Source organism: Erinaceus europaeus, chromosome 17, assembly GCF_950295315.1.
Source record: "Erinaceus europaeus chromosome 17, mEriEur2.1, whole genome shotgun sequence".
NCBI lineage: Eukaryota > Metazoa > Chordata > Mammalia > Eulipotyphla > Erinaceidae > Erinaceus > Erinaceus europaeus.
The window spans coordinates 16981096-16995319 of NC_080178.1; the positions used below are offsets into that span (position 1 = coordinate 16981096).

Below are 14224 nucleotides of genomic sequence, written 5' to 3' on the forward strand. Positions count from 1 at the left end.
TGGCCCTTGTTTAATAAACGCAGACACTGGTGCTCAGAGAGGCGGAGAAACCAGAAGCTGCTGCAGCAATAGATATCCTATCTATTTTTAAACTTCTTTTATTAGTGACTTAATAATGACTAACAAGATTGTAAAATAATAGGAGTATAATTCCATACAATTCCACCACTAGAGTTCTCTGTCCCAACCCCTCCGTTGGAAACTCCCTTATTCTTTATCTGTCTCTCAGAGTATGAAAAAGTATGAAATTCTTTTTTTTTTTTTGGTATTTATTTACTTATTGGATAGAAATAGGCAGAAATCAAAAGGGAAGGTGGTGATAGAGAGGGAGAGAGATAGAGAGATACCTGCAACACTGCTTCACCACTTGTAAAGCTTTCCCTCTGCAAGTGGGGACCAGGGACTCAAACCTGCGTCCTTGGGCATTGTAACATGCACTCAACCAGGTGCGCCACCACCTGGCTCTGTGGACCAAAATTCTTTATGAGGCGCAGAAGGGGAAAGGTGTGGCTCCTGTAATTGCTTCTCCATTGGCCTATTTTATTAGAGTTCCATATTTGAGCTCATTTCTATTGTTGTCATGGCTCTGGGATGATTTTTATCAGACAGAAAGAGAGGGGCTGGGCGGCGGTGCACCCAGTTGAGGCTAAGCACACGTTTCCGGGTGCAAGGACCGAGGTTTGAACCTCAGCTCCCCGCCTGCAGGCGGAAAGCTTCACAAGCAGTGAAGCAGGTCTGCAGGTCTCTCTCCCCCTTTTGCTCAATTTTCCTCTGTTCTATAAAATAATAAAATAGATAGAGAGAGAGAGACAGAGACAGAGAGAAAAGAATGGCCACTAGGAGTGGTGGAATTGTAATGCTGGCATCAAACCCTAGTGATAACCCTGGTGGCAATAAAAATGTAAAAGGGGGTCGGGCAGTAGCACAGCGGGTTAAGCGCATGTGGCGCAAAGTGCAAGGACCGGTGTAAGGATCCCGGTTCGAGCCCCTGGCTCCCCACCAGCAGGGGAGTCGCTTCATAGGTGGTGAAGCAGGTCTGCAGGTGTCTGTCTTTCTCTCCCCCCTCTCTGTCTTCCCCTCCTCTCTCCATTTCTCTCTGTCCTACTCAACAATGATGACAATAATAACAGTAACAACAACACCGATAAACAACAAGGGCAACAAAAGGGAAAAAATAGCCTCCAGGAGCAGTGGATTGGTAGTGCAGGCACCGAGCCTCAGCAATAACCCTGGAGGCAAAAAAAAAAAAAAAAGGAAAAGAAAAGAGAGAGATGGGTTGGGTAGTACCACACATGGTTGAGCACACATGTTACCATGTGCAAGGACCCTGGTTCAAGTCCCCACTCCCCACCTGCAGGGGGGAGGCTTCATGAGTGGGGAAGCAGGTCTGTAGGTACCTCACTTCATTTCTCCCTCTTGATCTCCCCTCCCTTCTGTTTCTGCCATAGCAAGTAAAATAAATACATTTTAAAAAATAACAAAGAGAGATAGATATCACAGCTTTCTCAAGTGTACTGGGGGTGGGCTCCAACCTGGGTCCCACGCATGGCAAAGCAGGTGCACTATCCAGGTGAGCTTCATTCATTTGAGTTCTTAAAAGCAACCAAGAAAAAAGCACCGTGGACCACATCCTCAGTTTCCCAGGCCTTGCAGAAAAAACCTGGCTCTTGAGACCCACAGACCAAGGCCCCACTCCACCTGTGGGCAGCTCGGCCAGAGGGCAGGCGGGGGCCCCCAAGCAGAGCAGCGTGCAGGGGTGGTGACCCGCAGAAGCAAATGAGAAAAAGGTTGGTGGAAGACAGTGTCCTGGGTTCATTTCATAACAGGGGGCCCAGGGATAGGTGGCGGCACACCTGGTTGGGTGTACATGTCATAACAGGAGTCCCTGGCAGTGTGGACACTGGCCCTCAGCTCCCTCCTGCCCCAGGCACCCCAGGGCGGAATACTTACAAAGAGCAGCAGACACTTGTTCTCACGGACGGCCCCGCAGCAGCCCAGGAAGCCCAGAAGGAAGAGCAGGCCGCCCATGGCCAGCAGGACGTAGGCGCCCGTGATGAGCAGTGGGTTGGAGACCACGATCTCCCGGAAGCCCGTGGGGTCCACCAGGACCCAGATGCCGAGGCCCAGAAGGAAGGCCCCTCCCAGCTGCTCCAGGAGACCAGGGAGGAACAGAAATAAGAGGCAAGGAATCAGACACCCTCCATTCACACACCCTAGCCAGTAAGCAGGAATTGGGGGCTGGGGCATTGAGCCCCCAGTTCACTGAGGAGCTGCTTTGCTGCCTGAACTGGTACCCCTTAATTCTCACTGCTGTGGGCACTTTCTGGCTCCCCTCGTGACATGGGGTGAGCCTCCTTTAAACCCTAGTCTCAGGCCCTCTTTCCCCACCTCGGGATGCTGGGAGCTATGTCATTTACAGCATTTTGATCTTCTTTTCTTGTGGGTGCTGCTGTTACTTTTGTAGGAAAATGAGGTAATTCATCCAACACATGGGTCCCATGCTGAGCCCAGAGGGGGAACAGTGACTGGCTGAAGGTCCCACAGCAAGTTCACAACAAAGCCAGGCCTCAGTGACTCCAGCCCCAAGGACATCCAGTGACACTCTGAGCTCTTCACTGTGCCTGCCCTGTGCAAGGGGGTTAGGAAAACAGAAAAAAAACCACCCTCTGTGTCCTCTCTCAGGATGAGCTCCCCACTCTCAAGCCTGCTCCTCAAAAGCCTTCTTGTTATGCCCTCACTTCCATGGCCTATCTCCCTAGGCCCTGCTCTTCCCTGGCAGAGAGGCCACTTAGTCCAGAGAAAGGACTGCTACTGATTAGCTGTGTGGCCTCAGGGAAGTGGCCAAACCTCTCTGAGCTTTAGTTTCCTCAAGGTTAAAGGAAGACACAGGTGCCCACCTCCCATGGCTGCCCTGAGGGAAAATGGGCAGGACAGACTGAGACTGAGAATGTGTTTAGCAGTTTGCAGTGAAGTGGCTGTCCTCCTGAAGTTGGTGGCGATTGTTGCGGGAGGTGAGCCCGTTTGGCATCAAGGGACTTCACAGGGTGCGAGGTGTTGCGAGCCCTGTGTGGTGAGGACTAGAAATGGCAGGTAGTGGCCCTGGGCAAAGCGGTGAGCTTTGGCTTGGCTGAGAAGGTTCAGGAAGCTGGTGGGGAAAGCTGGCGACACAGAGCGAGAGACAGAATGACCTTGGGGTGGGACAGAGAGGCTAGAAGGGCCCAGCAGCCTGGAGGGAGTGGCCAGTGACAACCATCTATGTCTTTGTCCTCTTTTTTTTTTTTTAGGGTTATTGCTGGGACTCAGTGTCTGCACTACAAATCCACTGCTCCTGGAGGCCATTTTTCCCTTTTGTTGCCCTTGTTGTTTATCGGCGTTGTCGTTGTTGGGTAGGACAGAGAGAAATGGAGAGAGGAGGGGAAGACAGAGAGGGACAGAGAAAGACAGACACCTGCAGACCTGCTTCACTGCCTGTGAAGCGACTCCCCTGCAGGTGGGGAGCTGGGGGCTCGAACCAGGATCCTTACGCCGGTGCTTGGTGCTTGCACTTTGCGCCACATGCACTTAACCTGCTGCGCTACTACCCGGCCCTCTATCTTTGTCCTCTTTTGGGCAACCTCTATCTCCTCAGTCCCCCACAAATCGCCAATAAGACTTGCATCCCTCCTTGTGGCTTACAGGGCTTTGGGGTTCTGGGGGCTCAACAATTTGTGTGCTGAGTTTGGCTCTGAGGAGACCAGAGGCCTGGACTGAGCTGTCCAGTTGAAGCTGCTCAGGACTCCCCAGCATGGAAGAACAGCTGTGATGTATTAAAATGAGTAGAGATAGACAGAGTCTGTCTAGGCCAACAAGGGGCCCTGCTCCAAGGGACATCAGTGGATGGGAACACACCCATATCCTGGTGGCACTGAGGTCAAAAGCTGAGGCTGGGCCAGCAGATCCTGTGTGGGCTTCCCCAGTCGCTCTTGAAAGAGGCCTGACCCCTGGGAGGGAAGGGCTGTGGGGGTGGCCACCCAGACATGCAGGCCCTCTGTCTGGAAGCTGGTGGGTTGGACGGGGTGGAGCCAAACTGAATGTGAAGCATTCTAGCACTTTCCACATGGATCTTGCTTACTTTCTGAGCAGCCCACTGAGGTCAGGCCATTCAGAAACGAGCACACTGAGGTTTGTGCCAGGTCACGTGTCTGGTGAAATGCAGGGCTGGGCTTTGAACCCAGGACTCCTAGTCTCAGAAAAGGAGGCCACATCTGCTTGGGCCCTCAGTCCCCTTGCACCTTATCCCCTATAGGAATCTGGGGAATTAGAGTCCAACCTTTTGTCAGGGAAGCCCAGTTATTCCAGGCTGGGGTATGGCGTCTCTCCCGGGGAGGGAGGGTGCGCGCGCGTGCGCGCGCGCACGCGCGCGCGCACACACACACACACACACACACACGCTCCTGCGCACACACAGTGGGAGGGGAAAGACCTGCCTGGAGGCCCTGGCTCTGTCACTATTTCCACACAGTAGCCACTTCAGTCCCCACCCCCACAGAGCCCAGGAGGGAGCACTCACAAAGATGAAGAAATTGAACACGAACATGAGGTACTTCATGCAGCTCAGACAGTCGCCTTCCATGGTGCTCCACCTGCAAGGCAGCCAGGCCCCTCAGTCCTCTCTCTGCCCCCCCCCCAAGTGCCCAGCCCTCATCCAGCCTCTGCTGGAGGGGGAGAGAGAGAGGGAGAGAGGGGAAGAGAGAGAGAGAGAGAGGAGAGGCTGCTGACCTCTCTGTCCCAGCATCCCCACACCTGGCCTGCCGTGCCTGTTCCCCAGTCACTGAGGAGAAGCCCACCTAGCTCCAGGTTGCATGGTGGATTAAGCTAGAGGACTTGACTTCTTTCTTGATCCCTTTTTGGGTGCAGGGTCTCATGCATAAGTCAGAAGGCTAGCAAAGTGCATTTGGATTTGTGTGGTGAAGTTAATGTAGTCTAAACAGACGCTGATTAATAACAGTGCCTATCTGAAGCTTATGCACTGCTATAAGGCAATGCTACTTTGATAGAAAGAAAGGGAGGTGGGGCAGGGAGATAGCTCACTTGGTAGAGCACACACTTTACCATGCAAGAGAAGCTGGGTTGAGTCCCCTGCCCACCCCATGGTTATCTGTTTTGAGAGTGACAGAGGGAGAAGGGAAAGAGGGAGAGATACAGAAGGAGAGATACCAGCTGCACTGTTCCATCGCTGATGAAACGTCCCCTCTCCGGGTGAGGACTGGAGGAGGGGACCCAGGTCCTTGCGCACTGTAATGTGTGAGCTCTACCGGGTGTGTCACTGCCTGGCCCCTGTAGAGGCTTTCTAAAAGGAGACACTGAAGGTTCCAGGTTTGTCAGCTGTGTCCCCTGAGGCTAATGGGACGTGAAGCCATTCTAGGCGGTCCAGATGAAACCTTTCCTTCCCTTGGGGAAGTATACAGAGAATTAGGATCGTCCATACGAAGTCCTGGGTTTGACCCCCAGCAATGCAAGTGATGGCGGGGCAGGGGGCCCTGCCCTCTCTCTCACACACAAAACTGCAAGGCAAACTTTAAAAAGGCCTTTCCCCACCCCGTGTCCCAGACTGGCTTGGGAGGCCACCTGCCTTGTTGGGATTTTGAGCAGTTAAGCCAGCCCTGGGCTGGGAGCCTGTTTCTTGGGGTGTTCAGACTCTCTCACCGGGTGTGGGACACACCCTTGAACTGAGAAGAGACTTGAACCGAGACTTAATATATAACTTGGCAAAGGCATAGCTGCAGGATAGATAAGACTCTTTAAATCCTCGAGAGACCCAGTGGGATGAGAGGAGGGAGCTGGCAGCCCAGCAAATGTGACCTCTTGTGAACCCCGCGTCTCATGGTACTGTGCAGCGTGTAAGAAAGCAGTTTAGGTACTGAGGTGCCAGCAGCCCTTCCATGCAGGGCCTCGCAACACAGGTGGGCTCTGTGCCTGTCTGGCGCCCCCCTGGTGGGAGTTTATCATGTAGCGTGCCCCAAGATACAGCCTGTCCTGTGTTAAACCACAGCTGGTGTTTAAGAGCTTAAGGGGGACTTAAGAGACACTTTCACTTGACACTACTCTTGATATAAGCACTGAGTGAGAACCCACCTCTTATGACATTTAGGCCACCAGCATTATCAAGCCCTTGAGCAGTCCAAGAGGTGGCACAGTGGATAAAGTATTGGGTTCTGAAGCTTGAGGTCCTGAGTTCAATCCCTGGCATCACATGTGCTAGAGTGGTGCTCCTCTCATTAATAAATTATCAAATCTTTTTTTTTTTTGCCTCCAGGATTATTGCTGGGGTCCAGTGCTGAATCCACTGCTCCTGGAGGCCATTTCCACCCCCCTTTTGTTGCCCTTGTTGTAGCCTTGTTGTGGTTATTATTGTTGTTGTTGTTGTTGATGTTGATGTCATTTGTTGTTGGATAGGACAGAGAGAAATGGAGAGAGGAGGGGAAGACAGAGAGGGGGAGAGAAAGATAGACACCTGCAGACTTGCTTCACTGTCTGTGAAGCGACTCCCCTGCTGGGGGCTTGAACTGGGATCCTTATGCTGGTCCTTGCGCTTTGTGCCATGTGCGTTTAACCCGCTGCGCTAGCACCTGACCCCCATCAAACTTTTTTTTTTTGATGAAGTCATTGAGAAGGTGGGGAGGCACTTTGGCCTTACAGTCTCACTTTAAAAAAAAAAAAAAAAAAAAAAACCCTGGGGCTTAGCAGGGGAAAGGAGGTTTGGCCAAGTTGTTAGTGGTGAGCAGGAGCCTGGAACCTTCTCTCTCCAAGTCCAGGCCGGTGCCCCATGGGTGGGCCACACTGTCCATGGTGAGCTTATTAGTTCACAACTGTGTGGACTTGTTTTGCTGTCACTTGCTTAGTGGCCAGTACATAGCATCTCCTTCATGAATGAAGGGAGGATGGAAGGACAGATGGACTAGTGGGAAAAAAGAAGCTAGAGAGAGGAAGCGATCAGAGGAATCAGACAAAAGACAAACCACACAGAAACAAAGGTGGAGAAAGACTGAAGGAGGAAGGAGGGAGAGAGATGGAGAAGTGACATGGGAAGAAACAGTGAGTGGAGAGACAGATGGGAAGAAGGCGCAGTGGGGGCTGGGGGTGGGGCAGGGGTAGGAGACAGTTGCAGACTCATTACCTGGGCAGCTCCTGACACGTCAGCAGGACAGTTTCCTCCTGGTCAGAGCACCTTGTTGTCGTTCTTTTACCAGTCCAGCTTGTCCTAGAAGAGAAAACAGTCCGTGACTGTAGGAGGCCCAGTAAGAAGAAGCCACATGGAAGATATCTTTTAGGAACCCCCTTCTGGGTCTCCAGTGAATCTGGGCCCATCAGAACCCAACTCCCTCAGCCAGGAAGCATTTTAGGCAGCCCCATGTCAAACGTGAGTCCTCTCCACCTCCCACAGGTTGGCCTGCTGTCCCATCTTCCAGATGGGGAATCAAGGTGGCAGCATCCTCCAGAGAGTCTGGACTCTGTCTATAGCCCCAGGCAAGTGGTCTGAAGAGCTGTACGGGGGGTGGGAGAGGGTGGAGGTCTCTGGAGCCAGCACTGGGGTATATACTACCGCTTTTTTAAAAAATTTATTTATTCCCTTTTGTTGCCCTTGTTGTTTTATTGTTGCAGTTATTATTGTTGTTGTTGGATAGGACAGAGAGAAATGGAGAGAGGAGGGGAAGACAGAGAGGAGGAGAGAAAGATAGATACCTGCAGACCTGCTTCACCGCCTGTGAAGCGACTCCCCTGCAGGTGGGGAGCTGGGGTTCGAACCGGGATCCTTATGCCGGTCCTTGGGCTTTGCGCCACCTGCGCTTAACCTGCTGCGCTACAGCCCGACTCCCCTTACTACCGCTTTCTATACACATCACTGGGGAGAGGCCCCCTGAGTCTCAGGGAGCAGGGATGTCGGTGGTTTGGTCATACCTCCCCTCCATCTCAGCCCTGGTCTCTTTCATCCAGTGACCTGTACCTCAGGCCTGCAGCTATCCTGAATGGGCCATTGTGCTCTGGACAGTGAGGGACAAGAGGCCCTGGTGACAATGAAAGACTGAGATGGTGACAAAAGACGCAGCACCCAGTGAGAATGTCTCTTCTTGTCCCCAGCAAGCCCTAGTCCACCTTGAATGCCGGTTCCTGGACAGACAGCCTTGCCCCTCTTGTGAGTGCTAACTGTCCCCTCTCTCTGTCCTCCTTGGGGTTTCAGTCTGAAACCGGGCCCCAGTTGCTTCTTGGTGTGAGGACTTGGAGGGACAAGGTATCAATTTTCTTTTTTATTTTATTTATTTTCCCTTTTTGTTGCCCTTATTTATTTTTATTGTTGTTGTAGTTATTATTGTTGTTGTTATTGATGTCGTCGTTATATAGGACAGAAAGAAATGGAGAGAGGAGGGGAAGACAGAGAGGGGGAGAGAAAGATAGACACCGGCAGACCTGCTTCACTGCCTGTGAAGTGACTCCCCTGCAGGTGGGGAGCCGGGACCTTGAACCAGGATCCTTACGCCAGTCCTTGTGCTTCGCACCATGTGCACTTAACCCGCTGTGCTACCACCCGACTCCTGGAATCATCTTTCTGTTCAGCCAGTATGACAACTAACTCAAGCTGCTCCCTTGAGATCTTTGGATAGTCACCACCCTCACTGAGATGCCAGGTTCTCCTCTGAAAACTGTGCTTCTAACTTTGAAATCAGGGGTGATTGTGGGAACTGTTAGGTGATAGAAACTCCTGGAAACCTGTAAGACCCCGCTCTCCCTGGGCACCTGGAAAGAAGCAGTCTAACCACTCCCTACTTGCCCCTGGGTGGGAGGACAGCCGTGGGCATGTGGCTGGGTCAGGATGAACAGAAATGCCTTTCCCTTGTGCAGCCCCAAATTCAAAGTTGGTGCAGTGATTTTGTGAGGTCCAAATCAAATGTCAATGAACAGTACTGCACACGCACCAGAAGCCAGACTGCTTTATCACTTCTGAGGATCGTAATCTGATCCTTGCCAAGGAGATGGGCAGATGAGGAAACTGAGGCTCAAAGACCAGCTCTAATTGGTTTGCTATTCACGTGGCTGCTGAGACATGGCTCCAGCCCAGAGCTTCGGACAAGGCCCCAGTCCATGGAGAGGGAATCAGGGTGGGATACCAGGAGGAGGCAGCACTTCACCTCAGCACCAGAGTCTCTAAGCCAAACTGCTCTTCCTTGAATCAGACTCCAGGTGCAGAGTCCCTAGGAGCCACCAGCATCCTCCCTGCTGCCAGCTGGCTGACTCTGGGGGCTGACCCCATCTTGACACCCCTTGGCAGATGGGAGCCCTGAGGCACAGAGAGGGGGGTGAGGTCATGCAGTGCCTTGGGGTTCTCTCCTGCCCGGGCCAGACAGCTTTGTTCATCCCATGTTCCCACTGCCCCAGCTGGTGGCTGGGTGCCATCTGCACAGAGCTGGCCCCCGAGGGGATCTCTGATTAAGAAAGACAGCTCACTCCATAAGTCATGCCTTCTCCTTTCTCTGCCCCCAGCCCTGGTCTGTGCTCTCTGGGGAGAGACACAAAAGGATTAAGAGGAGGAGGAGGGAGTGGAAGAGGAAGAAGAAGGTCTGGGCTGGTAAAGGGGCAAGAAGCATGCACTTACCCTGCCAAAGGAAGGTGCTATGGTCTAGGTTGGGCGTCCCTGACCCTTCCTTCCTCTGTGCCAAGCATCTACTTAGTGTCAGCCTGGGAATGGTTCAGGGCACGAGACTCTTGGCTCCCTGCCCTCAAAGATTCATTCCAGCCCATGAGAGTCAGCAGCCTGAGGCTCAGAGGAAAGTGACAAAGGCCATATGTGTCCAGTGTTGTGGGGATAGCAGACAAGACAGAATGAAGAGGTGCTGACCACCAGGTGGCTGGAGAAGGGGGTGGGCAGGGACAGCCTTCACTGGGCTCTGGAGATAATGCAAAGCCCTAGGTTACCTGCATTTATTTCTGGCCATCTTGCTAGATTTTCTTGAAAGTAGAGTAGCTACTATTCATATCATTCCCTGTAGGGTGTGGGAGATAGCATAATGGTGCTGCAAAGGATTTTCCTGTCTGAGACTCTGAGGTCCCAAGTTCAGTTCCCTGCACGACCATCAGCCAGAGCTGAGCAGCGCTCTGATACAAATAAACATGGTTCCGTCTTACAGGGTGAGGAAGTCAAAGCTGGGGTTGGGGGGGGGGGGGTAGATGAGACTCAGAGCTAGGATGAAATAGACACCCGGGTTTTCTGGACCCATGATCCTGGTTTGCCAGGACATCATTGACTCTGATGTTGGTGTATTTCAAAGAGGACAGGGACGACTTTATCTGCTCCTGCCATTGTCCTGCCAGGCTCCCTCCCAAGACAGCTGGTCTTGTAAACAAGCAATTGGCCTGGAATCCTGGCATGCCTGGTGGTGGTGTGGACTTGGGGACAGGGACACAGCTGAGTAGAGGAGGGAATCTAATTAGGCTCCTGAGGCTGGTGCCTGAGGGCTGACCACTTTGCTCAGAGCCAGGCCGCCATGGGGGCCCATAGATCCTGAAAGAAAGACAGCACCCCATCCCCACTCTTGCCCAACTTTGGACTCACTGAGAGGGAACCACCACCAACATAGATTCTTCCAAGAAGGAGGTGGCTTAGTGAGGGCTGATTCCACACTGACAGACTAAGGCCCAGATAAGATATAGGGGCTTGTCCAAAGTCACACAGCACAACCAGAGCTGGGTTGATTCTTGATTTTTTTTTTAATAGTACTCTCTCTCTTTAAAAAAATATTTATTTATTTATTCCCTTTTATTGCCCTTGTTGTTTTATTGTTGTAGTTGTTATTGTTGTTGTTATTTATGTAGTTATTGTTGGATAGAACAGAGAGAAATGGAGAGAGGAGGGGAAGACAGAGAGGGGGAGAGAAAGAGAGACACCTGCAGACCTGCTTCACTGCATGTGAAGCGACTTCTCTGCAGGTGGGGAGCCAGGGGCTTGAACTAAGATCCTTACGCAGGTCCTTGTGCTTTGAGCCACCTGCGCTTAACCCACTGTGCTACCACCCAACTCCCTGATTCTTTTTTTTAATATTTATTTTATTTATTCCCTTTTGTTGCCCTTGTTGTTTTATTGTTGTAGTTATTATTGTTGTCATTATTGTTGTTGGATAGGACAGAGAGAAATGGAGAGAGGAGGGGAAGACAGAGAGGGGGAGAGAAAGACACCTGCAGACCTGCTTCACCGCTTGTGAAGCGACTCCCCTGCAGGTGGGGAGCCAGGGCTTGAACCATGAACCTTATACTGGTCCTTGTGCTTTGTGCCACCTGCGCTTAACCCGCTGCACTATACAGCCCGACTCCCTACTCCCTGATTCTTGATTCTAAGCCCACAGTTCTTTCCACCATGCAAGACATTTTCTGGTGACACACACCCTTGGCCTTGCCTGACCCAGTGTCACCTAGTTCTCCAGGGTGGACTCCAGAAGGTTTTGCTAAACTTCATGAAAACCAGAGCCTGCATTTAATGACTACTTAACAGTATGCAGGGTCTGGACCTCAGGGCGCACAGATACTCATGAGAACCCAGAGGTGGTCCCCCTCCCTGCTGACCCCAGAGACAACGAGCAGCCTGCCTCCATGGCCCAGCTCTCAGCCCCTAAGCCGGAGTCCCTCTCACCCCCACTGACAGTCTAGGAAATCTACGGGTCCTCCTACATGCACAAGAGAAAACACGCAGGGCCAGAGAGATCAACCATGGCGGAATGTAGTTACTAATTAAGCAATTTTTTCAACCACACTTGGAACTGAATAACACTAGTGCTTCATTTTTTTCCCTTTAAATGTGGGACCCAGTGAAGGACTGGATAAGGGTGCTCAAGTTCAGGGAATCTGGAACTATTTTTAAGAGCTGTGACCATAGCTGTTAAGTTCCATGGGAGATGAACCGACCATTCCTGCTAATGGTGCTGAGGTGGGGGGTGGGGTGGGGATGTGTGTGTGCTGAGTTTCAGGGAAGCATTAGTGAAAGTGAACCTTGATTCCCCCCACTCCCACAAAACCCCCTCCCTGGAATGTGTGTGAGTTGAGGACCATGCGAATCCGGCCTTACCCCTCTGGGGCCCATCCATCAGGGGCTGCCACTCAAAAATCTATGCTCCCAGACAAAGGGCACCCTGCCCCCTGCCTGCCCCCTGCACATGGGGGTGTGTGAGGTGGGCAAAAAGTTCACAGCAGGAGCAGAAGGGAATCCTGAGCCAGGGGTGGGGGGTAGCAGGCCACCAGGAGCCTTCTTGGTTTAGCCCCCATCCTGCCCGCCTGGGATTGGGTGTGGAGCAGGGAAAGGGGGGGTCCTCTGGGAAGCTTGGGACATCCTCAATGCTGAGACCTGCTCCTTTTTTCTTTTTCCTTCTCTCTCTCTTTCTTTTTTATTTACTTATTGACTAGAGACAGAAATTGAGAGGGGAGTCTGCAGAGAGATGCATAGAGGGAGAGACATAGAGATGCCCGTAGTCATGCTTCACCCCTTGCAAAGAGTCTTCCTTTAGGTGAGAACTTGGGAGCTCAAGCCTGGGTCCTTGTGCCTGATCGTATGTATACTCAAGTCTGAGAACTTCTGTGGGTTCAAGGAAGGTACCCCAGCCTCTCTCAAGGCACACCCCAGGGCTGAGGAGGCCTATGCTATGGGGGGGAGCTCCTGGAGGTCATCTGGGGGGGGTGTGATGGCCGGTGGGCACTGGGGGGGGGAGCTCCTGGAGGTCATCTGGGGGGGTGTGATGGCCGGTGGGCACTAGGCTCTGGGAGTCATGTCCTTTCTGTATTTAAGGGAGTGCCCTTGGAGCAAGACAAATAGCTTGTCTGCCAATCAGATACCCATGGGGCCCCTCCTGTCACTCCCAGCAGAACCTAGAAACACTGCGGGCACCCGGTTCCCCTGCTGGTCACCCCACCTTCCAGAGCAGCCCAATTGACCAAGGCTGGCTCCACACCACAGCCTCTTACAGGCCAGCCAGAGTGTCTGCAGTGAATCTGCCCACTTTGGGGGAACCCTCTGGCCTTTGCACAGTGCCAGGAGCTGGGGTGGAACACAGTCTTCTGCACCCCCAGATCTGAATCACCTTTGAGGGGTGTTAAGACCTCCCCAGCTGGGTGTGCGGTAGATTTTCTATTGCATCCCTGTTAACTGGGAGGGGGCAGTTTCAGAAAGTGACTTGGAGCTCACCTCATCCTACAGCCAAGAATACTAGCATGTGTGTTTGTGGGGGGGGGTGCACAGTTGGCAGCAGGGCCCCAGACTACAAGCAGGCAAGGCCAGGGCTCTGGGAAAGATGATCGTGAACTTGGCAGGAATGACAGGGAATTGGCTGCAGAGGGGAAGGACTGTTAGTCCACTGGATGTCTCATGGATGCTGCTTTGGACCCCCCACCCACACACACCCACCCTGAGATGAGCCCTTTGTGGCAGGGGCTGTGTCCCCACTTCCTCTGAGAACCTTCAGGGCACAGACAGGGTACCTGGCAGAATAGTGTTAATAGGAGGAATAGCTTCTCCTGAGCATGGGTCCAGCATCTAGTACAAAGGAAGCAGCTGGCCCCGAGGCAGCTGGCCCTGAGGCAGCTGGGAGTTCCTGGAGACTCAGTGGGGGTGTGAGACTCTGACCTGGCCCAGCTGGTGAGGCTTACCTTGAACTGGGATGCAGACCACAGGCCGCTGTTGTGTCCCCCTCCCTGCTAGACAGCCTCCTACTGGCTGGGCTGTTAGACAACTAACAGCAAGATAAGCTCAAGTGGACAAGAAGAAAGCTGACCAGTTCAAGTCCTGGTTCAAATCCAGCTGGAGGGCTCTGGTGAAGCTGTCCAATCTCTCTGACCCTCAAATCAACTGCTATTTCTCAGCTACATATGGGGGCCTTGGTGGGGAATGGAAACCCCTGCCGACCTCCTCCCCCACCCCCTTCCCACACATCATACCCCTCAGGGCCCTGAGCTGTAAGAGCGCCTTTGAAAGGCCTGATAATCCATCCCAAAATATCCAGGGTTGTTGCTGGGGCAACCTGGCCCACCACACATCCCGGATTTAAATATTTAATGGCTCTGAGGGTATTAAGGGGGCCTGGGAACTGGACTGGAAAGGGCACAGGGCTAGGGGGCTGGGGGACTGGGTGGGGGAGGGGGCAGGATTGCTCATGGCAGAGCCCCCCACCTCCCCGCCAGGCCTCCAGCTTCTGCTGCTGCTCTTAGTCTGCCA

The 14224-nt window shown here is 52.7% G+C and overlaps 1 protein-coding gene across 4 annotated transcripts in view; it reads right to left on the reverse strand.

The window, feature by feature from the left end:
* TSPAN18 (tetraspanin 18) overlaps positions 1–14224 on the reverse strand; it is a 142035-nt gene that overhangs the window by 8380 nt on the left and 119431 nt on the right. For all 4 annotated transcript variants that reach the window (XM_007519102.3, XM_060176550.1, XM_060176552.1 and 1 more), the window contains 3 exons: positions 7157–7240; positions 4550–4622; positions 1951–2145 (listed from right to left, as the gene is read on the reverse strand). In XM_007519102.3, the coding sequence (XP_007519164.1) occupies positions 1951–2145; positions 4550–4612 (258 nt within the window). In that variant the 5' untranslated portion in view covers positions 4613–4622; positions 7157–7240. The remainder of the gene's footprint in view (positions 1–1950; positions 2146–4549; positions 4623–7156; positions 7241–14224) is intronic.